Genomic DNA, 25419 nt, shown 5'->3' with positions numbered 1-25419 from the left:
GAAAGAAACTAAAGAAAAGCTTAGAGCCGGATATAGTGGGGTACACACCTTTAATCCCAGCACTCTGGAGGCAGAGGTTGGCAGATCTCTGAGTTTGAGGCCAGCCTGGTCTACTAAGCAAATTTCAGGATGGCCAAGCTTAGGCAGTGAAGGACAGAAAGCTGGTGAAGATGTAATTGAACAAGGGGCCATGTTCCAGCCCCAGTAAGCAGAACTGGGCAACTCCAGCCAAGTGGTTCTGGCTTTAGAGTTAAGGAAAGAAAAAAAATGGGTTATTGAATTTGCCTCTTCACCTTAAAAAAAAAAAAGCCACTGAGATCAGGCATGTATCAGAGGCCTAGTATAGAAGCCATTTTGTGAAGCTGTGAAGTTGAAGCCTGGATTGCCTTGGAAAAACCAAGATATTAGAGATGCCAGAACTGTGGGACACCTGCCGAGGAGAGCTGCTAACAGGGAGTGGAAACAGCCCAAGAGAGAGAAGTGTGTTGCAGTCCACAAAACTGAACGGAGTTGGAGATCTGAAGAGCGTTTTGACATCAGCATGGAGATGCTGACTGTGGAGTTTGATCATCTGGTTTTCGGAGTTTGATCATCTGGTTTTCGGAGTTTGATCATCTGGTTTTCGGTCTTGCTTTGGTCTAGTGTTTCCTTGCTATGCTCCCTTCCCTGTGATTTTGCTTTGTACAGGGAGATTACAGTTAAGAGATTGCCATGCATCTCAGAAGAGACTTTGGACTTTGAAACAAAGTTTCTAGGGTTTCTTCCCGTTTTTATTTATTTACCGTATTTGTTTTCTGTGCGCGTCTGCGTGCCAGGGCCTGGGCACATGCGGAGGTCAGAGGTTCTCTCCTTCCACCTTGACTCGCTCGGGTCCTCAGGCTCACTGAGTCCGCTCATCAACCTCACTTTTTTGTTTTTTTAGTCTGCTAGACTCCCAGGTCATCCCATACAATGGTTATCAGGGCTCTCTGTAACCTTATTTTTTCAATCCCTAAATTCGAGGTCCCAAGCAGAGGGGCTGGGAGTACTCAGAGAGTTGCTCTTTAATGGATTTGGCAAAAGGACCAGAGACGGGTAGAGCTTCGGTAGCTGCCCAGAAAACTGGTGTGGGAAGCTGGCAGATCTCCAGCAGAAGTCACCACGCAGGAACCTAGGGGAGGAGTGTCAACCCGGCACCGGTTTCCGGAGGGGGACGCTGGACAGAAACAGCTGTCCAACAGGTTGGTTGGGAGAACTCCGCTGCAGCGCGGTTGAGTCTGCCCAGCTTTGACTTTGAGCGGGAACAGCGGCGTGTGTGGAATCCCTCAGCGGCACTGGGGCTGCACCAGAGGGAAGGAGACCCGGGACCTGCCAGCTCCGGCCTGGCGTGCGTGCGTTCTCAGCTGGGCAGAAGACCGCTGGGAAGAAGCAGCGGGAGACTGACCCTACTGGAATTGCACTAGGATAGAGGGGACGATCCCTCCCTCCCACCTCCCCGCGACCACGAGGGTGAGCCCACAGGATTGCAGGAAGCGGGAGAATCAAGGAATCACAGACTGGACTTCCCGGAACTCAGGGGTGAGTTGGTTTCGATTCTCTGGTTCTATTGGAGGGGCTGTCCGTCTGCTGAGATCTCTGCCGACCTTCTGACAAAGCAGGACTGAGATCGAGGTATGGGGTTTGAAGAGGGGCAAAAAGTGGGGACCCCGCCCAGAGGTGCCAAAGTCTTAGAATAGGTGGGTAGTCAGTAGGACAATCTATTTCCAGGACAGATAATTCAGGTTTTTTGTTTTCGTTTTGGGGTTGTTTTTTGTTTGTTTGTTTTGTGTTTTGTTTGTTTGTTTCACTTTTTGTTTTTCGAGACAGGGTTTCTCTGTATAGTCCTCGCTATCCTGGAACTTGCTTTGTAGACCAGGCTGGCCTTGAACTCGCTGAAATGTGCCTGCTGCCTCTCGAGTGCTTAGATTAAAAGCGTGCACTACCACTGCCCAGCTGGATCCTAGTTCTTAATATGAATGCCCACTTCCTTTTCTAGGGCTATTTCATGCAAGGATGAAGAAATATGATGTAATGTTTGTAAAAGGGTATCTATTTTTTTTTAGACTATTAATATATTGAGACAAGGTCTCACCGTGTAGCTATGGCTGGCCAGGGACTCACTGTGTGGTCCAGGCTGGCCTTCATTGAGAATTCATAGAGACATCTGTCTGTGCCTCCCAAGTACTGAATTTAAAGCTGCGCGCCACCAAGCCCAGGTAGTCTGATGTTTTTTAATGGGGGAGACTGAGAGTAAATTATTATTACGACTACTTCCAGATTTTTCACCTTTGCTCCCATTCATCCAGGAAAGAGGGGAATGAATGGCTGGGCCCCGAAAACTATTGATTTTCTTTAAGAGTACCTAGCAGGCTGGAGCACCAGCTCAGCTGTTAAAGAGTAGCCTGATGTTAATGCCTGTGCCGCCGGCCCAGTTCAGTGGAATCCTGCGGACAAGGAAGAAAAAAAAAAAACCTGCTGATTGCCACGGACTTAGTTTCAGTCTGACAATTTAGTTTCACTTTTTGACTCATGTTTTAAAGGCAGATGGGGTTCCAGGAATTATTTTCTCCATGTTGTTATTTGATCTCTACATGGATTTTTTTCCCTTTCTTTCATGAGTGTGTGTGTGTGAGTGTGTGTGTGTGTGTGTGTGTGTGTGTGTGTGCCTGTGGAGGGCCCTGGAGCCTGAGTTGCAAGTGGTTTTGAGCTGACCAACATGGGTGCCAGGAACCCACTCACGTCCTCTGCGAGAGCAGCAAGTGTTCTTAACTCTTGAGCTATCTCATCGAGTCCCCAAGATAACTCTTTTCTGTTGTTTTAAATTTTGCCACGATAACCTATCTGTTTCACTGGGCCATTGAGAAGACTGCTATGGTTTTAGGTATTTTGGGGGATTAGAGACATGGCTCAGCAGTTAAGAACACTGACTGCTCTTCCAGAGGACCCAGGTTTGATTCCCAGCATGCACATGGCAGCCAACAACCTTCTGTAACTCCACTTCCAGAGGATCTGATACCCAAAAGCACTGCATGCATGTGGTACATAGACATACATGCAGGCAAAACACTCATATATGTAAAATAAAAATAAATAAACTTTAAAAAATTTAACAATTTATTTAATTTTGTCTATATTTTATGTGCACTGGTGTTTTATTTGCATGTTTGTTTGTGTGAGAGTATCAGATCCCCTGGAACTGGAGTTACAGACAGTTGTGAGCTGCCATGTGGGTGCTGGGAATTGAACCAGGGTCCTCTGGAATAGCAGCCAGTGCTCTCAACCACTGAGCCAACTCTCTAGCCCCTCTGCCAAAAATCAATAAGTCTTTAAAGCAACATTTAAAGTGCTTTTTAAGCCAGACCTTTAATTGCAGCACTTAGGAGACAGAGGCATGAGAATCTCTGTGAGTTGGAGTCCAGCCTGATCTATATATCGAGTTCCAGGACTACAGAGGAAAACTCTGTCTCAAAAACAAACAAACAAAGGTGTTTCTGGATCTGTTTCCATGGCTTTGAACTCATTTGAACAGCATCTTCATCTATCAAATGAAGATGAGGATGGAACTGTGTTTCTAAAGCCCTCAGCATGTTGTAAGCGAAGAGATTTACTGCTGTGGCAACTCTCATTCATTCTGGACTCTAGTTGCCTTTGCTTCGAGTAGACCATGATTCAAACTGTCTTCAACAAGAAGTGGGTTGAGAGTGGTTGAGTGGGTAGAGAGATGGCTCAGCAGCTTCAAGTACTGCCTGCTCTTCCAGAGGACCAGGGTTCAATTCCCAGCACTCAATGGCAGCTCACAACCATCTATATCAAAGATGTATCAATGATGCCCTCTTCTGGCCAGCACTGATACTGCATGAGAAACTGAGAGATCCTTTATCTTTGCGGAACAGCAGATGAAAACTTGCTGATTAACCTCTGCATGTGTTCAGATGCAGCTGGAGGGGTTTCCCTGGCCATGAGCCAAGGACAGTTTGTGCCTTTTTTTGAAGATTTGAAGAAAAGATGTGAATTATTGGACTCTTTCCTCTGTCAAAAACAGAGAGGCACCAGGATAATGAAGCACACCGATGGAGAGGTCAAGATCATTCCAAGATACATAGCTAGAGCATGTCTCAAAACAAAACACAACAAAAATGGAGACATCAAAGACAGAAAGGCCACGTCACAGAAACTAAAAGGAAGCTTTTCAGGTTTATTTTTTAGATTTAGATTTATGTATATTATTTTTTGTGTGAATGTTTTGCCTGTATGTATGTATGTGTGTGCCATGTGCATGCCTGGTGCCTGCAGAGCTCAGAAGAGGACACTGAATTACCTCTGCAAGAAAGAGCAGCATGTGCTCTTAAACACTGAGCCATCTCCCTGGCCCCAGGAGCTTCTCTTCAAGCTGTGCTCAGGCTCACTCACTCAGAGCCTTAGCCAATGCTGCCCAAACACTCTACCACTGAACTGTAATCTCAGCTTTGGATTTTTTTGGAGACAGGATCTCATTAGGTAGCTGGGACTGGCCTTGAACTCGTGATCCTTCTGCCTCAGCCTCCTGGGTGCTAGGATTTCAGCACCACTACATCTACCTGGAAGTATATTTCTTTGCAGCAATAAAGACTAATTCTAAGTTAGCTCATTCCACTGGTTTGAGGTACCTGCTTGGCTCCTGAAGGTATTTCTAGTACCTCAAAAGGATATCTGTGTTAGGATAGGCTAAATAATATGACAAAAACACCCCAAAATATAACAGCTTTCATACCGCTGAAACTGCATCTTCAATCACAGTTCATAGCAGAAATCCTGGCAACAGCAGCAACTTTCCTCCAAGCAATTATTCAGGAACCCAGGATCTGTTCTTTAGGGTCAGGATCCCTGAGACCCTATTCTTGCAAAGCTGTCTCATCCTAAAGTAGCATAGGTCCCAACCACTCACAACCCATAGTTAGGTGCTCATCACATGGCCTCATGGAGTTGCAAGAGGCTGAAGATATAATATTAGCTGACCAGTATCCCCTTTCTGGCACCGAGATCACAGATACCCTCGACCCTCAATTAGGTGAGTAATAACTACATGGGTGATTGTGAGATTTCAACCTATCTATGGGTCTCTTCCAGGGATGGATAAATTGGGACAGATCATCTCCTTAGGCCAGCTCATCTATACAAAGTGTGAAGAGATGAAGTACTGCCGGAAACAGTGCCAGCGTCTAGGGAAACGTGTGCATGGCCTGCTCCAGCCTCTCCAGAGGCTCCAGGACCAAGGAACGAACAACCTGCCAGATGATATAACTGCTGCCCTGGGCCGTTTTGAGGCTGTCCTGAAGGAGGCCAGGAAGCAGATAGAAAAGTTCAGCAATAAGGCCAGCATTAGGAAGTTTGTGACTGCGGGCAGTGACAAGATACTCTTCCAGGAAGTGAATGAGAGTCTGAGAGATGTCTGGGAGGAGCTCCTGCTGCTGCTTCAGGTTGACCAATGGAACTCTGTTTCAAATGCCAGCCAAAGAGCATCCTGGCTGCAGGAAGATCAACAGGATGCAGAGGAGGATGGGTGAGTATTCCAGAGGCTGAGAAACAATAAGCTGGGTTTGGGGGATGAAGTGGAGGACCAGATGGAATCAGGGAGCATCTTAGCCTCACTTTGGTTTGCCAAAGGAGAGGAATGATGGAGGAGTTTGAACAGTGGTGTATACTTGTGACTTAGAAATCATACTGTATGATAGAGACTGGTGAAATCTGGGGAAGCCTTTGTGGAAGAGGGGACATGTTACCTGCTTGTGAGTCTCCTTTGCTTCTCCATTCACTCTTTGATGTAATATCTGGAATTCCAATTCATATCTTACAGCCTTAGCTTCTATGGGACTCTCGCTTAAAGTGAGAGCAAACTAGACCAGAAGAACACATGGACACCTCTTTTAGATGCTTGAGCTCGGAGGAGTAACTTTCCTACTGCTTTGATGAGGGGATGGTGGTGATCCATGCCCAGTCAAATTGGCAGGAGATATCAAAGGGGGACAAGTGAGGAGATTTTTAAGCAAATGAGTTCTTTTTGGTAATAAGAGAAACCAAGACATCTGTAATTCAAATACCCGCCATCAAAGAGAAAGAGAATCAGAGATTGGGGAGGGTGGGCGTTATGGTACTATAGAGAGGTTGACTCAGCTAGAGGACAGGATTGGCTTCCAACTTTTCTAATCATCAGAAAATGCTGGTCCAGGGTGACAGGAACCATGTGGAAGTCATTAACCTGGAAGATAGGATTGACTTCCTGCTCTGCCCTTTACATTTCTGTATGGGTGATACTCTCACATAGTACCATATTCAAAAGATTTTTAAAAGGTCCAGCATAGCTGGGTATAGAAATATACACCTTTAATCTCAGCACTTGGAAGGCAGAGGCAGGGGAAATCTCTGTGAGTTCAAGACTGTCATGGTCTGTAGAATGAGTTTCAGGACAGCCAGAGCTGCATAGTGAGATCCTCTCTGGGGGTAGGGAGGAAGGGTGAGCGGGGAGGCCCAGCATAAGGAGTTAATCTCCCTGTCATCCTTGACATCAGGGGACCTCTTCTACATCTCAGACACACTCTCACTTTGTACCATCTTTTTCCTGACCCTCTGGAGATTTACATGTACGTATTCTGATTCTTCTTCTCAGTAGATAATCTTGAGTATTCTTCCAAATAAATTTCCATAGATATCTCTAGTATTCCTTGGTATATATGGACCATATATGTTGAACATGTAAATTGTATCCAATTGTTCACTGTTATAATTTCATAATGAGCATCTTTGTGTGTGTTTCAGAATAACTTTAGGAGATAGTCCTAGCAGTGAAATTACCTGGCTAATCTCTGGGTTAAAGACAATGAATGTTTTCAATTTTGATAGATTGCTAGATTGCCCTCTACAGAGGCTATATATTTTATCAACCATGGATTTAAAAAGAAAAAAAACAAACAAACATGGTTTTCTTGGAGTTTTTTTTCCACTAGAGACTGAAGATCTCAAATCCTTAGGATTCCCCAGTCCTAGTCAAACTGAGGTGGTGAGAACTTACACACAATATAAATTAGGTTATGATGTAAATAAAAAGGCTCTGGCTGGGACAAGAGAGATGGCTTAGCCATTACGAGCACTTCCTGCTCTTCCAGAGAACCCAAGTTTTGATCCTAGACCCATATTAGGTGGTTCACAGCTGCCTGTAATACTAGTTCTAGGGGATCAAAAACCCCCTCTGACCTACTCAGACATATACATGAGCAGCATACAGTCGGACAGACACATGCACACATACATATAAGTAAAACTAATAAAACTAACAATAAATCTTCAAGCACTAACAGTTTAGTGTTTTATAGAAATAAGTTTACTTCTCGTTCAAGCAAAGTATACAAGACCCCCCAAGATGATTCCTCCTTGGGATACTTCCCTTAGTCCAGCACTTCCCTGTCAATACAAATTTCCCAATTCCAAAGCAGCCAGGTTGGGACCTTGAACAGAATTAAAAAAAAAAAAAAAAACACTTCACTGAAGAAGTTCCTGACAGAAGCAGCTTAAGAGAGGAAAGACTTATTTGGGTTCATAAATTCAAAGTATTTTCTAGCCATCACAGCAGGAAAGGCATGGGCCAGTTCTATGGCAGTGTGAGTACGTAGCCGAGGCTCCTTACATCCTGGCAGAAGTAGAAAAAGCAGGCCAGGCCAAAGGTGGGTATAATCTTCAAAGACTCACCCCAGTGACCTACTGCTGCCAACCCAGGCTCAACCTTCTCAGGGCTCCACAGTCTTCAAAACAGTGCCACTCACTAGGGACCAAATGCTCAAAATATGAGCTGTGGGGACATTCCAGATTAAAACCATATCTCTTTCACTTAAGGTTTAGCACCTGTATTTTTAAGCATGTGTTGCCCCTTTTTCCTGCAGAAACGAAAGTATTCGAGCTATCTTGATGCAGATGAGAATTGACATGGAAGAAATCAAGGAAACTATGAAACAACGTAAGTTGTCACATGCCCTGTTTCAGTGAATGCTCCCAAATCAGAAGTCATCTGTTTGCTAGGGACTCCAGCCTACTCTACTCCTGCCCAGCTCCGTTTTCTCTGCTGGGTAGCGTTGGAAGCAGCTCACAGGTTTGGGGATGTGGCCGCAGTTAATCCAGGCTCTCTCCATGGAGTAGCATTTAAAAGTGGCTTCTTGATCAGCAAGAAACCATAGCCAGTGCCTGTCAGAATACTAAAATAGGCCAGGCATGGTGGCACACGCCTTTAATCCCAGCACTCTGGAGGCAGAGGCATCTCTGACTTCAAGGTGAGTCTGGTCTAAAGAGCTAGTTCCAGGACAGCCAGGGCTACACAGAGAAACCCTGTCTCAAAACACAAAATAAAAAAGGATGCAAAAAAATAATTATAATAATAAATCATTTCCTCCACGAATAGCATCTACATCCAGCAAGTTTCTGTTACCATAACACACCCAAGGTAGTGGCTTAGGAAGAGAGATGGTTTACTCAGGCTCACAGTTTTGAAGATATTCCGTCCACGATTGGTTATTAGCCCCATTACTGTTGTGTCTGTGGCAAGCCAGCTTATCAGGTAGACACGCGATGAAGCAACAGAGAGAGCAGGAGGAAGGGAGTGGGGTCCCCAATCCCCTTTAGAAGCATGCCTCCAAATACCTTAGGAAGCACCATTTGTCCCCAGCTTAAAAGGTTCCACCACCTCCCAGTAGCACCATCCTGGGGACCAAAGTTTTAACGCATTGGCCTTTGGGGACATTAAACATCCAAACTGTAGAGCATCAAAGCTTCAATTCCCTTACTGAATGTCCATAAGAAATTCAAATAAAGGGCTTTGGAGATGGTTCCGTGGGCAAAGGGCTTGCTGCACCAACATGGGGACCTGCATTTGGACCCCCAGCATCTACTTAAAAAACAGGCAGGCTGGCACATACCTGGGCTCTCAACACTGGAAGGTGACGACAAGAAGACCTGCAGGGCTCACTGGCCAGCCTTCGAGTCAGTCAGCAGACTACAAATTCAGTGAGCGATCTTCTGCCAAAAATAAGGTGGATGGGAGCTGGAGAGATGGCTCAGCAGTTAAAAATGCTCCTACTCTTGCAGAGGACCCAGATTCAGTGCCAGCACCCATATGGTGGCTCACAGTCACCTGGAACTCCAGCTCCAGGGGATTCAATGACTTCTTGCTTTTTAGGGTCCTGCATGGGTGCATATACAGACATGCAGGTGCACACTCATGCACATAAAATAAAAATAAATATTAAAAAACAAGGCAACGAGCAATAGAGAAAGACACTTGATTTCCACCTCTGACCTCCACACGCTCATGCACAGGCATGAATACCTGCACACGTACACACACTGTGTGCACATACAAACGCACACACTAGCCATTTAAATAAAATTTAAGGTGCTCATGTATTCACTCACTCATTCAATAAAACTATAAGATTGTGCTCAAAGGGAGCTGACACTAGCTGCCAGAAGTGCATGCCTTAGGGATAAAGGAGAGGAAATGACAGAGGGACAGTGCAAATGTGTTGTATGACATTTCTTGTGAGAGTGTTATGTTCCCGTATATGAAGGTATGTGTGTGCACATGCACGTGGAATCCAAAGGTCAAACTCAAGTACTATTCCTCCGGAGCCATCTATTTTGTGTTTTGGGACAGAGTCTCTCACAGAGACCTGCAGGAGCATGGGTGAGAAGTTACTTATGGGAATATAGGTGATCTGGGCACTTGAATGACCTAAAAGCCTCCCACAGTAGCATGAGCAAGAACTTAGGAAAGCTGGATAACTGGTCTCCTACATAAGAGGCTCCTCTCACCCAGCAACAGTTTACCCTGGAAACACCTCTGTGAGTCCTGTAAGTTTCTTGAGCTTCCTCAGTCTTGTAAGTTTATAAACTTTTGAGGAAGAAAATGTATCGATCCAGGAGGAAACAGCCGCACAACAGACAGCATTATAATTGCTGAACTTGAATTGTGTCTCTATTTGATCTGAAGTGACTAGACATGATGCCAGGTTCCTAGGGCCAAGCTGTGTGGCAATCAAAGTACGAAGAGCCAGGCGATGGTGGCGCACGCCTTTAATCCCAGCACTCGGGAGGCAGAGGCAGGCGGATCTCTGTGAGTTCGAGGCCAGCCTGGGCTACAGAGTGAGTTCCAGGAAAGGTGCAAAGCTACACAGAGAAACCCTATCTCGGAAAACCAAAAAACAAAGAGGCCACTTCCCTAACAATACCGTCTTAGCACACTGACTTGTTATCTCCTTCTGTCTCAGGCTCACTAAAACCCACACAGGAGATCCCACAGGAGCAAATCAAGGAGATTAAGAAAGAACATCTTGTCAGAACTCCATGGATCTTACTGAAGAAAAATAACCTGAGCACACTTTATAGAGGAGAGTACCACAGATCTCCAGTCACCATCAAAGTATTCAACAACCCCCAAGCCGGAAGTATTGGGTGGGTAAGCTGTAGTGTATGACTCTCAGATGGTTCAACACTTATTCTCTGTGACTTCCCGAGAAGGAGAGGTATATTTTCTCCATTATGAAATGGGGGAATCAGGTTCTAAAGGGTTAAATGACTTAATCTGTATTATTAAGAAAAGGAGGCTACTGGACTGGAAAATGGGCTCAATATAGGGCTTGTTGCTCTTTACAGGGGACCCAGGCTCAGTTCTCAGCACCAACATCACAGCTCACAAACATCTGTGCTGCAGTTCCAGGGAATCTGACATCCTCTTTAGCCCTCAGGTGCTAGGCACACATATGGTACACAGACATACATGTAGGCAAAACACTCATGCATACACAAGAAAAAGAAACAGGCTAACATTGAATTCAACTCTCTACCTCAACTCTAGAACTTTCTCCCTTTTACTCACAGCTTTATGTATCATTCAGAGTTTATACTCTTTTCTGGACATAGTGGTGCCATGCCTTTAATCACAGCACTTATGAGACAAAGGCAGGCAATCCCTAAGTTCAAGGCCAGCCTGGTCTATATAGTGAGTTCCAGGCTAGCCAGGGCTACATAGAGATCTTGTCTCAAAACAATAACAGAATTTATAACCTTGCAATCCTGTTTGTCAGTTCTTCATCCCCTCCACATATAATTCTCTTTCTGGTGTGGTGCTGGGAATTCCACACACAATAATTCTAGTGTTTTATTCTTGTGTTTTCCTGTAAAATGTACTCTGTTGTTACTGTGTTATACAGTTTTAATGTTTCACAGGTGACAAAGTGGCATGTCTATTGGCTTCTTAACCTCACTTTCTTGATTCAGCATCATGGAACATGAAGTCCTTTTATTGGAAGTAAATCCAGTGGATCATTTGGTATCTCAGTCCACATTTCACCTATTTCCCATGATGTAAACCATCTGCTTCCAACTGAAAATAATGCCACCATACATAGCCCTTAATGAATCTGTATGGCAATTTTGAGGTACCAGAAATCAAACCCTGAACTTTACACATGGAGGCAAACACTGCCACTGAGCTACACCCACAACACTTGTACAAGAATTTCTTTGGACTATAACTCCCGGATAGGAACTGTTGGCTCATAGGCTCCACATATATAAATTGGCCAAGTACTGCCAGGAAGCTCTGAGAATATACCTACACTTCCACCTGCAGTACCTGAGATGCCTGTATTTCATACACTGACTGACCCCTGGTGTTTCTAAGTTTCTTTTATCTTTGTAAAGTGAGATCAGATCTGAAAGCATTTCTTCATTTACTAATAAACTTGATCATTTATTAATATGTGCTTAACCATTGCAGTTTTAAAATTTTTATTTGCTTACAAAGAATTTGGGCCGGGCATGGTTGCCCTAGGCTTTTAATCCCAGCACTTGGGAAGCAGAGGCAGGTGAGTCTCTGTGGGTTCAAGGCCAGCCAGGTCAGGTCTACAACAGCCGAGTCTACACAGAGAAACCCTGTCTCAAAAAAAAAAAAGAATTTGGTTCCATTGTGACATTTTATTTTTACTATGTATGTGTGTGAGTAAGTACATCTGTGTGAAGGTGCCCATGAAAGCCAGAGGCATCATATCCCCTGGAGCTGCAGTGACAGGCAATTGTGGGGCACCCGACGAGGGTGCTGGGAACCAAACTCAGGTCCTCGGCAGGAGTGTATGAACTCTTCACTGAGCATCTCTCCATCCACCCATCACGGCATTTTCAAATACCATTTGGTTTTCCCTATCTCTGCTCCCTCTCTTGAGCCCTCCTCCCCGCACCCCCCCCAGCCTCCCTTTCCATTGTCATGTCATGTGACCTCTGGCCCCTCCCCTCTTCTCTCAACACCCCTGTTCCCTTCTTGTGATCACCTCTCTAGTTTCATGGTCTATACCCTTCCTCACAACCCCTTATGTCCATACATATTAGAAGTTAGGATCTGCATATGACAGAGAACATGGGATTTGTGTCTTCCTGCATCTTCCCACAGAGGTCGGTGCACACCGTGCTGGACCACTCACAACAGCTGTTTGGCTTCCCTTTTCTGTAAATCACTCATTCATATCTTCTGCCCTCTCTTCTGTTACATTTGCAATTTCTGTGGGGTTTTTTCTTATTAAATTTTTATTGTTATTTTATGTGTATGGACAATTCTCCTACATGTGTGTCTGTGTGCTACTTGCATGCCTGGTGTTTGTCTGCAAAGGCCAGAAGAAGGTATTGAGTCCCCTGGAGCTAGAGTTGTGGATGGTGGTGAGCCATCCTGTGAATGCTGGGAAGTGAACCTGGGTCCTCTGGAAGAGCAGCCAGTGCTCTTAACCTCTGAGCCATCTCTCCAGCTCCAGTTTTATTTTTTTAAGTTTAGGCTTTAATCCTCCTGGAATCAGTCTTTATATGTGATATTATGCAGGGTCTGGTTTTGGTTTCATCCACAGAGTAAGTCAGTTTTCTCTGTATTACCTATTAAATAACCTATCTTCTCCCCACTGTTGGCAGCACCACACTTATTGTATAAACATCTGTCTAGTTTCTATATTTGCTGATCTGTCCCATGGGTCAATTTATCTGTCTTTGGATCAGTGAACATACTGATTGGGCCTTCGGTGAGGGGTGGGGTGGTGAGGGGTCTATTATTGTTATTGTTATTTGTTTGTTTGCTTGTCTTGTAGCCCTGGCTGGCCTGGAACTCACAAAGATCCTCCTGCCTCTGCCTTTAGAGTACTGGCATTGATGTATGTACCATCATGACTGGCTTTATTAAGTTTCTTCCTAAGATGTTTGCTATTTTTACACTATTGTAAAAGATTCTCTTAATTTTGTTTTCAGACTTTCCATTGCTAGCACATTGCAATACAGTCAATTTCCATATGCTTTGGTCCTGCTCTGCCTGCCTGACAGATCTTGGGCAAATGCCCTTTTCTTGTGGAGCCTCACACAGGGTGCGAATGAGCCCTGCTGTACTGTGTACATGCTTTGAGGGACCTCCAGAGTCCAAATGCTAATTTCTCCTTTCACTCTCCTAGAATAGTGAGGCACACTTTCAATAATGAGATCAGAACCATGAAGAAATTTGATTCCCCCAACATCTTGCGTATATTTGGGATTTGCATTGATGAAGCAGGTAAGGAGGCTTCTGGGATTGGTCAGGCTTTGGACTGCCTAGAAGATGCTGTCTGTCTTTTGATGTGGGTTTTTTGTTGTTGTTGTTGTTGTTTGTTTTGTTTTGTTTTTGAGCTTTGAAGAGAAGTTAATTGTAGATTCACAGATGAGCACTTCAGAGGTTAGAAAGAGAGTTGTGCCATTCAAGTTAGGCTTGGAGGTCAGCCACATGGTGGACAAACAGCCACATGGTGGACAAACAGCCATATGGTGGGGAGGAGAACTTCAGAGACAGTAAAAAGGCTCCAATACCAGAGAAGTGTACTTAAGCTCCAGCCAGCATCCTGAAGAAAAATAAAAGAGAAGAAAAAAAAAAACCTTACATCTTTAGGAGTTGGGTTAGAAAGGTGGGCAGGCCCCGAGGAGCCTTGTAGTAGCATAGCATTGTGTTACATCCTTTTTTTTTTTTTTTTTTTGGTTTTTTTCGAGACAGGGTTTCTCTGTGTAGCTTTTTGCCTTTTCCTGGAACTCACTCTGTAGTCCAGGCTGGCCTTGGACCCACAGAGATTTACTTGGCTCTGCCTCCCGAGTGCTGGGATTAAAGGCGTGCACCACCATGGCCCGGCTGTGTTACATTCTTAAGAGCAGCTCATGGGGTAGTAGTGAGGGACTAAGAGTTAGACAGACTCTCGGATAGGCAGGCAGACAAGGCACGCGCGCGCAATTCCTCACTCCTAACAAAAGCCTTTCCTCACTGGCTGATTCTGTCTACTGTGTTTGAGATTTTCCCCAACGTGCCTGTCTCACTCAAGACTTTTCCTGTCCTTTAATTCTCTGACAGAGAAAATAAACCCCATCAAGACCCCTTGATGGGAACAGTGAAGTTATTACCAATGTTCATTATTGTCTGTGTTTCAAGATATAAGTTCCCATCTTCTTTGAACTAATGGAGCTGTGCCTCCCACTCCCCATCCATTGAGAATCCAGGGGTTGCTTGTTGAGATGCTAGCCTGAGTCAAGGCTATGTTTTCTTTTCTTTCTTCTTTTTTTTTTTGTTTATTTACTGTTTGTAGACGAGTTCTAATTAAGTAGCACTGGCTGGCCTGGGACTTGCTCAGTAGACCAGGCTGGCCTTGAACTCACAGAGATCTGCCTGCTGCTGCTCCTGAGTGATCAATACAGTGATATACCACATCCAGCCCCTTATTTTTCTTCTAATGCGATTTTAATTGTTTCTTATCCTTTAGCAAAAACCAAGTGTTAATGTGGCTACATTTTCTCTCACAGTATGGACTTCCTCCTGATCATTTTTGCTGTTGTTGCCTAGAAAGAGGACAAAACATCTCCCTTCTGGAAATTACTCTACAGCCTAAGTCCAACCTAATCAGAGTGTATGCAAAAGGGACTGGTCAGGAGAGTTCAGGCTAGAAGTCAAGGTCCCGGGTCAGAGGCTAGAAACGAAAGAAATAACACATCCAAGGTGCATAAGTCACCTCAGCCACCACCTAAGAGAATAAGTGTTACTAAAGTCCCTTCAGGTGAGACTTTGTACTTTAAAATCAGGTTGGTCTTACACTGGGGGAGAAATGGGGCTCACTTCAGAGCAGAATGTATCACTATAGGGAGAAGCTGAGAAGGGATTTGTGGCTGTGGGAGTCCTGATCTTCACGGTGTCTGCTTCTTTTCCATAGTGAAGCCCCCTGAATTCTCCATTGTCATGGAGTACTGTGAGCTTGGAACCCTGAGGGAACTGCTGGATAAAGAAAAGGACCTCACAATGAGTGTGCGCATCCTCCTAGTCCTGGGAGCAGCCAAAGGCTTGTACAGGTAGCAGAAGGGTTAAACGGGTACCACAAAGAACCAGAGGCATCTAGCCAGGCAGTGGTGGCACACACCTTTAATCCCAGCATCCGGAAGGCAGAGGCAGACAGGCGGATCTCTGTGAATTCCAGACAGCCAGGGCTACACAGAGAAATCCTGTCTTGAAGAAAAAAAAACTTGAAGAGTCTGCCCACACTGCTAATGATCTCAGAGGTGGTGGAAGAACGGGCCGGAAGCCCTGGATAGTTTCCCTTCTTTCCACAGTTTCACTGCAGACTCTGATTCTGGGCAGGTGCATTTTTCTAGGTTGTCCACAGACAGCTGCCCACATGGAAGGCGGGGTACTAGTCAGCCTCATTTATCCCATTAAACACTGTTTATGTCAAGATTATTAACATACCCTACCTTTGGTTGCCATCAGGCTGCACCACTCAGAAACACCCCAACTGCACAGAAACATCAACAGCTCCAGCTTCCTGGTCACTGGAGGCTACGATGTCAAGGTGAGCGCATCCTCCAAGGGCTCCTTGGGTTGGTCGGAACTAGCAACGGTTTGCTGCTAGAAGAGAGTTTTGCAGAAAGGCTGTGCCTTCTTCTCTCTCTCCTAGATTTTAGAACTGAGTGCACCTCTTCTCCCGTGTGTACAGCTTTCTGGGTGCCCAGCACAGAACAGACTTAGCCCCTTGCTAAGCCTCCCACTCCAATGTGCTGATCTTCCTACCACCCCTCAGAGCAGGGATGAGCTAGGAGTCATTTCTCTTAGACACTTAGACACCTCTTCTGCATCACTGCAATACCGACCAGGGGGACGTCTTAAGTTCAACTAGGCATTCAGATTCAGAGGACTGTCCTGGGGCCACACTTGTCATTCGAGGTCACTTGTAAGAATCTCACAAGGAGCACACCTCGATAGCAGCATCAGAGCCCCTTCTCTCCAGTGGGAGTCCTCACATTCATCCAGGAGATACTGGCTTTGCTCCTACCAGTTGCTAAAGAAAGAGGCTCCCGCTAGGTGGGTATGGGGCCTTCCAGATTTAGAAGTCTCATGACTTGTAAGAGTCAATGTCTCTTATAGCTCTACAGACTTACCTTCCACTGGCCCTGCAAGGGATGAGCTAGTTCCCATCTATAATGGTGGCTACAAAGTACAGCATGCCTATTAGGTATTTATGATCCTCCAACCCCTACCCCAAAGCACTTTGTATATCACCAATCATTTTTATAATTAGGTTACTAAGAAGCATGTCATAGTCAACCTGTATCAGTTTTTTAGGGGAACGGAGCCAAACGTTAGCTGAAAATCTACCATAACTGCCATAGCTTGTTTCATTTGCTCAGAGGAAGAAAGGGGGTTGTTAACTCATTGTCCAAAACCCTAAAATTGTAAAAGGGTATTTTATTTGTCATCCACAGATAGTTCTCACTTTTTTTTTTAGTCTTTAAAGATGGAAACAGAAATACAACTAAAACTGAAGCTTCTGAAAGTACCCATGATCATGCCCATCTTATATCATTCCTCAAACTTGACTTCAGACTCCCACTGCCCTTGAGTTTCAGAGCTGGGTCCAGAAAACATCCCTGTTGCCGACCCTTTTGTTCAAGGGATATCTACAGAGTACCCTGTGGGCATGAGGTGATTGTAATCATAAACTTCACAAAAGACTTACTCTGACCTCTTGGCGGTTTTCCTCTTGCCCATGACTACTGTCTGTAGCTAGAGTTTTCCTGCCTTGCCCACAGTCAGGACAAATCTTTGTCCCACAGCCGCTCAGACCCAACCAAGTAAACACAGAGACTTATATTGCTTACAAACTGTATGGCCGTGGCAGGCTTCTTGCTAACTGTTCTTTTATCTTAAATTAATCCATTTCTATAAATCTATACCTTGCCACGTGGCTGGTGGCTTACCGGCGTCTTCACATGCTGCTGGTCATGGCGGCGGCTGCAGTGTCTCTCCGCCTCAGCCTTCTGCTTCCCACAATTCTCCTCTCTCCTTGTCCCACCTACTTCCTGCCTGGCCACTGGCGAATCAGTGTTTTATTTATTGACCAATCAGAGCAATTTGACATACAGACCGTCCCACAGCAGCTGTCACTTTGTCAGAGACAGCTGTCAATTCCAGCCACCAGAACATGGCTGTGGGGGGGGGAGCAGGGTGGGGGTGGGCTGAGGTGCCATCATCAACATTCTTTATTTCCAGATTAGCATCCAGCCAGGATCAGTACCACTTTGCCGAGTTTTCTGAGTTTGCCTCTTGTTTTAGTTAGGGTTTCTATTGCTGTGAAGAGACATCATGACCACAGCAACGCTGCTAAAGGAAAACATTTAATTAGGTGGTTTACAATTCAGAGATGCAGTCCATTATCATCCTAGTGAGACATGGCCGTGTGCAGGCAGACATGGTGCTGGAGAGTAGCTGAGAGGGCTGCATCTTACAGGCAACAGGAAATTAACTGAGACACTGGGTGTGCCTTGAGCATATATGAGACCTCAGAGCACGCCTCCTCCAATAAGACCACACCTACTCCAACAAGGTCACACCTCCTAATAGTGCCATTCCCTATGGGGACCATTTTCTTTCAAACCACCATATTCCACTACCTGACCCCCAAAGGCTTATAGCCATATCATAATGCAAAAAATACATTAGGTCCAATTTCAAAAGACAATTTCATTGTCTACCACAGTCTCAACAATGTTTAAAAGACCAAAGTTCAAAGTCTCTCCTGAGATTCATGCAATCTCTTAACTGTAATCCCATGTAAAGTCAAAATCAAAAAACAGATCACATATTTCCAACATATAATGGCAGAGGATATGTATTACCATTCCAAAACATAGGGAAGGAAGCATAGTAGGGAAATACTGAACCAATGCAAGACCAAAAACCAGCTGGGCAAACTCCAAACTCTTCATCTCCATGTCTGATGTCAAAGTAGTATTCAGATCTCCAACTTCTTTCAACTTTGTTGACTGAAACACACTTCTTTCTCTTTGGTTGGTTCTGTTCCCTGTTAGTATTCCATGTTGATGCTCTGGCATCTCCAACATAATGGAATCTCCAAGGTAATACAGGCTTCAACTTCATAACTTCATGTATTTCTCTCCAGGCCTCCATTCAGGGATACCCCTGACACATGCCTGGCCTCAGCAGCTTTCCTTAGTCACAGAGGCAAATTTCATAGCCCCTTCCTTCTATCCTCAACTCCAGAACCACATGGCTGAAGCTGCCAAGTTCTGCTGCTTTCTGGGGCTAGAACATGGACTGCTCATTCAATTACATCTGATTTCCATGGTTTCCTTCACTGCCTAAGCTTGGCTGTTTTGGAACTTGCTCTGTAGACCAGGCCAGCCTCAGACTCAGAGGTCCACCAGCCTCAGCTTCTGGAGTGCTGAGATTGAAGGTGTGCACCAACAGAATCAGCTCTAAGATTTTCTTTAATTCCTTTTCACAAGTTGGAAACTTAGCTGGGTGGGATCTCTCCCACCACCCTGCTCCCAAATAAATCACACACGGAGGCTTATTCTTAATTATAAATGCCCAGCCTTAGCTTGGCTTGTTTCTTGCCAGCTTTTCTTAAATTATCTACCTTTTGCCTCTGGGCTTTTTTCCTTTTCTTACTTCTGTATATCTTACTTTCACTCTTACTCCGAGGCTGGCAGGGTGGTTGGGTGGCTGGCCCCTTGAGTCCTCCTCCTTCTCTCACTCCTTGATCTCTCTTCTTTTCTCCCGGATTTCTCCTATTTATTCTCTCTGTCTGCCAGCCCCACCTATCCTTTCTCCTGCCTCGCTATTGGCTGTTCAGCTCTTTATTAGACCATGAGGTGTTTTAGACAGGCACAATAACACAGCTTCACAGAGTTAAACAAATGCAACATAAACAAAAGTAACACACCTTAGAATAATATTCTATAACACCACTCCCTTTATTCCATTTCTTAATCTCTTTATCTCCTTAAACATAAGACTTAGCTTCATTCCACTGCCTGGTGTTCCTTTTCTTCTCAAATTTTACATTTTGTAATTTATCCTGCTCAGCTTTCTTCTTTTCATTATAAATCTGTATAAGAGTGACCAGTAATAACCATACAACAGAGTCAATACTAGGCTGTTTTGAGATTTCCTCTGCCAACAGAATTAATCCAAATCTCTTCTCTTTGGCTTCAGGCAGACTCTTCAGACAAGGGCAAAAAGCAGCCACATTCTTCATCAAACTATCACAAGAACAATCTCTAGGCCACATATTAATATTCTTCTCCTCTGAAACCTCTTGACCCAGACCCCCGCAGTTTAAATCATCCTCAGCACCACTGTCTTCCATGCTCCTACTAGTATGGCCCATTAAGCAGTGCTTAAAGCATTCCACTGCTTTGCTAACCCAAACTCCCAAAGTCCAGACTCCTCCAAACAAAAAACATGATCTGGACTTTCACAGAAATACCCCAGTCCCTGGTACCAACTTCTGTCTTAGTTGGGGTTTCTATTGCTGTGAAGAGACACCATGACCACAGCAATGCTTCTAAAGGAAAACATTTAATAAGGTGGTTTACAGTTCAGAAGTTCAGTCCATTATCATGGTGGGACTTCGCAGTGTGCAGGTAGATATGGTACTGGAGAGGTAGCTGAGAGTTCTACATCTTGTAGGCGACAGGAAATGAACTGAGACACTGGGTGTGGCTTAGCATATATGAGACCTCAAAGCCCACCCCCACAGTGACACACCTCCTCCAACAAGATGTCTCTAAATCCAACAAGGCCACACCTCCTAATGGCCCTTTGGGGGCCATTTTCTTTCTCACCACCACACCCATTTCAGCAGCACCAACAAGCTCCCAGCAGACAGGTGCACAGACGCTGTTCTTTCTTCCAGCCTCACGTAGACAGAGCCTTTCTGCCTTTCAGATGCCTTCCCCACCTAAGTGTCTTCTGTTGTTTTGTTTTTGAGACAGGGTCTCACTATGTAGCTCTGGCTGTCCTGGAACTTGCTACGGAGACCAGGCTAGTCTCAAATTCACAGAGGTTCGCCTGCCTCCGCCTCCTGAGTGCTAGAGTTAAAGGTGTGTGGAACCACACCTTGTGCCATCAGTATGTCTCAACCTTTTCTTGAGCTCGCCCTTAGAGGTGGGTACCTAGCTGACTTTGTCAGTCTACTCTTCTTCTGCACATTGATGATGCTAATGTCAGCTCCACAGGGAGCAAGAGCATGTGCTCCCTTCAGTCATACCACGGCATCTTTAGACTGTTCAGGGTTGACAAGACTAATTCACACTTTTCATGTAAAACCCAAGGAACACCATGCAAGGACAGACAGAACAAAGGAGTTTCCTCATGTCACTTTGCGTCTGCTCCTGGGGAAAATCAAACCGAGTTGTAGCTCTTTGCCCCGTCCCCACCCTTACTGATTGGACTTGAGTCTTTCACCATGAGAGTCCTACATCTAATACAGTATAACTAACGGGAGTAATAAGTAAGTTTAGTCAGTAAACTTACCCTACAGGGGCCTTACAGCCATTGTTTTAGATCATCTTCCCTACCACCATCCCCGTTCTATTGAAAAGAGTGTTTCTCTTGATTGGCACAAAATGACAAAGTGAACCTACAATGTCAAGCATAGTCTGAAGGCAACTTTGAAAATAAATCCCCAAGGGAAAAGGCCACCCCAACTCCCCCTTCTCCCCCTTCCCCCCCTCCACCCCCTCCACCCCCTCCACCCCCTCCAACCCCTCCAACCCCTGCAACCCCTCCACCCCGGAGCTTGCTCTTTCAACATCTACCTCTAACTCGTCTTTCTGTCTAGCTTGCAGGCTTTGAATTAAGTGAAACACAGGCTTCTATCAGTCGGGGGACAAAAACCACTAAAGCAGAGAAAGTCAGTTCAACAGCGTATGTCTCACCTCAGAGACTGAAAAATGTGTATTGTGTATACAACAGAGAAGCTGAAATATATAGGTATGTGCATGTTCTTGTACAGATTCTAACTCAAGGCAGAGAGGTCAGGACAGTCCCGGGTGAACTCCTTCTCTGAGGACCATCTTAATTCTATTGAACAGGGATAGGAGTGCAGGTCAGTGGTGAAGTACTTACCTAGTATGTGTAGGTTCTAGCTTTGATCTAGCACTGAGTGTGGTGGGTGTTGCCTGGGATCAGGTAGTAACCAGAAAATTCAGAGTTTTCTGAAATGGCTAAAGGGCCATGGGAAAAGAAATGTGTTATGTGCTTAGCTTCTTGGGTTTATATTTAAATGTTTTAAAGATTTATTTTTATTTTATGTGTATGAGTGTTGTGCCTGTACGTATATGTACCATGTGCATATGCAGTGCCCACAGAGGCTGGAAAAGGGCATCTGATCCGCTGGAACTGGGATTACAGATAGCTGTGAATTGCCATTGGGTGCTAGGAGCAGAACCCAGGTCAGCAAATGACTCTGCTGTCTGTTCAGCACACTCTTTCCTTTTTATTTTTTTAGTGCGTGCGTGCATGCATGCATGCATGCGTGTGATGTATGGAAGGGTATCTTGCACATGCCATGGCACATGTATGAAGTCCAGAGAACAACTTTTTGCGTTATTTCTCTCCTTCCACCTCTACGTGGTTTCTGGAGATCAAATTCAACAGAGCATGACATCCCAAAGTCTTTGGCCACTCAGTCAGCCACCTGACAAGCCCTTGGTTTTCTTTTAGCTTTGGAATCGTGCTCTGGGAAATTGTCACTGGAAAGATCCCGTTTGAAGGTAAGGACCATGAAGGCTGGCTCTGCTGGGGTTGTGGTTGGGTCCCCTTCTGAGAGACCAGAAAACCCCCATTAGTGCTGCCATAGCCCCCCCCCCCGTTCCGCTAATGCAGGAATTACTCAAACTGCTTAGTAGAGTCATTAGAGGCTCTTTTGTTTCTTTGTTTCTTTATTATTTTATTCTTTTCTCTGTGTTTGAAGTCCCTCATTCTAATCCTAGCTATCAATATCCAGAGAGAAGTTTGTGAGTGAAAAATCTTAAGCTTCCCATCCTATCTTTCCCATGGCAGGCTGTGATTCTAAGAAGATCTACGAGCTGGTAGCTGAGGGTCAGAAGCAGGAGCCATTGGGTGAAGATTGCCCCAAGCTATTGCAGGAGATCATTGATGAGTGTCGGGCCCATGAACCCTCCCAACGGCCCTCTGTGGATGGTAAGATTCTTACTGGCATAAAGAATGCAAGCCACATGTTTATTTCACAATTGTGAAAGTTTCTTTCTTTTTCTTCCTTCCTTCCTTTTTTTTTTAAAAGCTCTAATAAGTTCACACCCAGGGGTAATTCTGCCCTTCAGGGGACATTTAGCAGTATCTGAAAACATTTTTGGTTGTTGCAATTCAGGGGAAGGGGAGGCAGGGTGTGTGTTGTTCTTGGTATCTAATGGAAAGAGGCTGGAATGCTATTAGATTCATAGGACAGGGCTCGAGGTGTAGCTTGATGGTACTGTGCTTGCCTAGCACATGGGGCCCTGGGTTCACAGCCCCCAGCACCACACACACAAAAGCTTAACATGGAGCCCTCAAATGTATATGGCACCCCTCCACAACTAAGAATGGTGCAGTTCAGATGTTCCCCAATGCAGGGCTGCAGAGACCAGAAGTGGGTTACCTTTCTCCAGTGTATTTCTTTCCTCCCTCCCTCCCTTTTTTTATTCATTCCTTTCTGCTTCCCTTCCTCCCTCCATTCATTCCTTCTTTTTTCAGCATCCTTGGGATTATTTCCTTGACTAGGACTATTTTTTTTTAAGGTTTTTTTTTAATTTTTTTTTTAATTTATTTATTTTTTGAGACAGGAGTTCCCTGTGCAGCTCTAGCTGTCCTGCAACTCACTATGTAGACCAGGCTGGCCTGGAACTCACAGAGATCCACCTGCCTCTGCCTCCCAAGTGCTAGAATTAAAGGCGTGCACCACCATGCCTGGCTTATTTGTGTGTGTGTGTGTGTGTGTGTGTGTGTGTGTGTGTGTGTGTGTGAGAGAGAGAGAGAGAGAGAGAGAGAGAGAGAGAGAGAGAGAGAGAGAGAGAGAGAGAGAGGTGTCCTGAAGAGGGTATCAGTTGTCTTCTATCCTTCTTCACCTGTTGAGGGCTGAGCTGATCCATGGCTTTCCCTCAGGCCCTGATGTATAGAGAAGGAAGACAGTTTCTTCTTTAAAACCAGGAACGTGCTTGATAGAGTGGGCAATGGCCTGTGGCCTGGATCTTGGCAGAGCTGAGGTTTCAAGTTCTAAGAACCCAACTCTTCCCACTGTACACATAGTTATCAGTCCCAGGCTGCTGTGTGCTTGACCTGTAATGGTCTTGAGATAGACCCTTGTGCAAGACGGTTTGATCAGCTTCTTGTTGACTTTATCTCGTCGTATGATAGTTTCTGCTGACTCTGTCTCATGTCTCCCCTGGAAATAACATATAAGATGCTGTACTGCTTAATAAGCTTACTTGGCATAAGACATATTTTATGCAAGACCTCCCATTCCCAAACTTTCATATCTTCTCTCTCTCTTCTATTCTCTTTATCATCTGATCTCCTGGTGCTCTCTCTCAGGACCCTGTCACTGAAGAATGACCTGCTGGTCCAGGTCATCTACTTTTTCTTTTTGAGGTAGGGTCTGTTCTTGAACCTGGGGGCTTCATTTTCTCAGCTAGACTGGAAGCCATCAAGCCCCAGTCATCCTTTTGTCTGTAAACCCCCCCCCCCCCGTCAGAGTTGGGGTTACAAGTGTGCCATGATTATAGGCATGCACCACCATGCCTCGTCTGGGATTTGGGTTTTCCTAGGTGACATTTTAGAGGCATGTGTGCAGATGGTTTAGGTAGCAGCCAGACCAGGCAAACACAGTTCCTGTTGTTGTGTATTGTCTGCTGTAAATACATGTTTATGTTTCTAGCTTGGATGTCAGTAACCCGCCCTTGTCTCTGTTCATTCATTCATAGGAATCTTAGAGAGACTGTCTGCAATTAACTGAAGTTATGTATTCAAACCTAAACTGAAGATTCCCTGGACAAGAAGCTGGAAGAGGCACAAATTGGACATTTGTCCTTCATATCTGCTAGTATCAAGTTTTGCTGGGTGAAAAATTCTTTTTTCTTTCAACAGGTATCACCATGTAGCCTTGTCTATCTTGGAACTTGCTATATAAAACAGGCTGGGCTCAGCCAGGTGGTGGTGGTGCACGCCTTTAATCCAGCACTCAGGAGGCAGAGCCAGGCAGATCTCTGTGAGTTCAAGGCCAGTCTGGACTACAGAGCAAGATCCAGGACAGGCACCAAAACTACACAGAGAAAACCTGTCTCAGAAAACAAAAAACAAAAAAACAAAACAAAAAAAAAAAACAAAAAACAAAAAACAAAAACAAAAACAAAAACAAAAAAAAAAAAAAAAAAAAAAAAAAACAGGCTGGGCTCGAACTCAAAAAAATCTTCCAGGTTCACCTCCCAAATGCTGGGATTAAAGACATGGGCCATCGCACATGGCAAAATTCTTATTTATTACAAATAGAAAACAATTCCATGGGGCTGGAGAGAGAGCTCAGCAGTTAAGAGCACTGGCTGCTCTTCCAGAGGGTCCAGGTTAAATCGCCAGCACCCACATGGCAGCTCACAACTGTCTTTAACTCCTGTTCCAGGGAATCTAACACCTCATACAAATATACATTTAGGCAAAACACCAATGCACATAAAAATAAATACATTATTCAAAAAAAAGATTAAAAAGAGAGAAAACAATTCCAGCCCAAAGTGGTGGTGCATGCCTTCAATCCCAGCACTTGGGAAGCAGAGGCAGGTGGATTTCTGTTTGAGGCCAGCCTGCTCTACAGAGCAAGTAGGACAACTAGGACTACACAGAGAGAGACCTGCCTCAAAAAACAAGCAAGACAAAACAAAACAAAAACAATTCCAGCCATAAAGAACTCCCAAAATTTCCAAAAATATATTTCTAATATTAAGTGCAGATTATTTACAAAAGTTAGCAAATGGTTTTATGTTCATACCTATTTCATGATT

General features: G+C 44.8%; 1 protein-coding gene across 2 annotated transcripts; it reads left to right on the top strand.

Annotated features, from left to right (window-relative positions):
- The first annotated feature begins 845 nt into the window (after positions 1-845).
- On the top strand, positions 846-24498 carry LOC114709118 (mixed lineage kinase domain-like protein). 2 transcript variants are annotated; one of them, XM_028892780.2, is made up of 11 exons: positions 846-1557; positions 5125-5557; positions 7929-8002; positions 10305-10488; positions 13515-13612; positions 15282-15417; positions 15833-15914; positions 21210-21361; positions 22094-22143; positions 22433-22573; positions 24349-24498. In XM_028892780.2, exons 2-11 carry the CDS (start codon positions 5127-5129, stop codon positions 24378-24380), a joined length of 1380 nt encoding a protein of 459 aa, XP_028748613.1. In that variant the 5' UTR covers positions 846-1557; positions 5125-5126; the 3' UTR covers positions 24381-24498. The 2 variants fall into 2 exon arrangements, with proteins under 2 accessions (XP_028748613.1, XP_028748614.1); XM_028892781.2 differs by lacking the exon at positions 846-1557 and adding an exon at positions 1572-1650.
- The last annotated feature ends 921 nt before the right edge of the window (positions 24499-25419 follow it).

This window comes from Peromyscus leucopus, chromosome 5, assembly GCF_004664715.2.
Source record: "Peromyscus leucopus breed LL Stock chromosome 5, UCI_PerLeu_2.1, whole genome shotgun sequence".
In the NCBI taxonomy this organism is placed as follows: domain Eukaryota; kingdom Metazoa; phylum Chordata; class Mammalia; order Rodentia; family Cricetidae; genus Peromyscus; species Peromyscus leucopus.
This window is presented reverse-complemented; position numbering and strand designations above follow the sequence as displayed.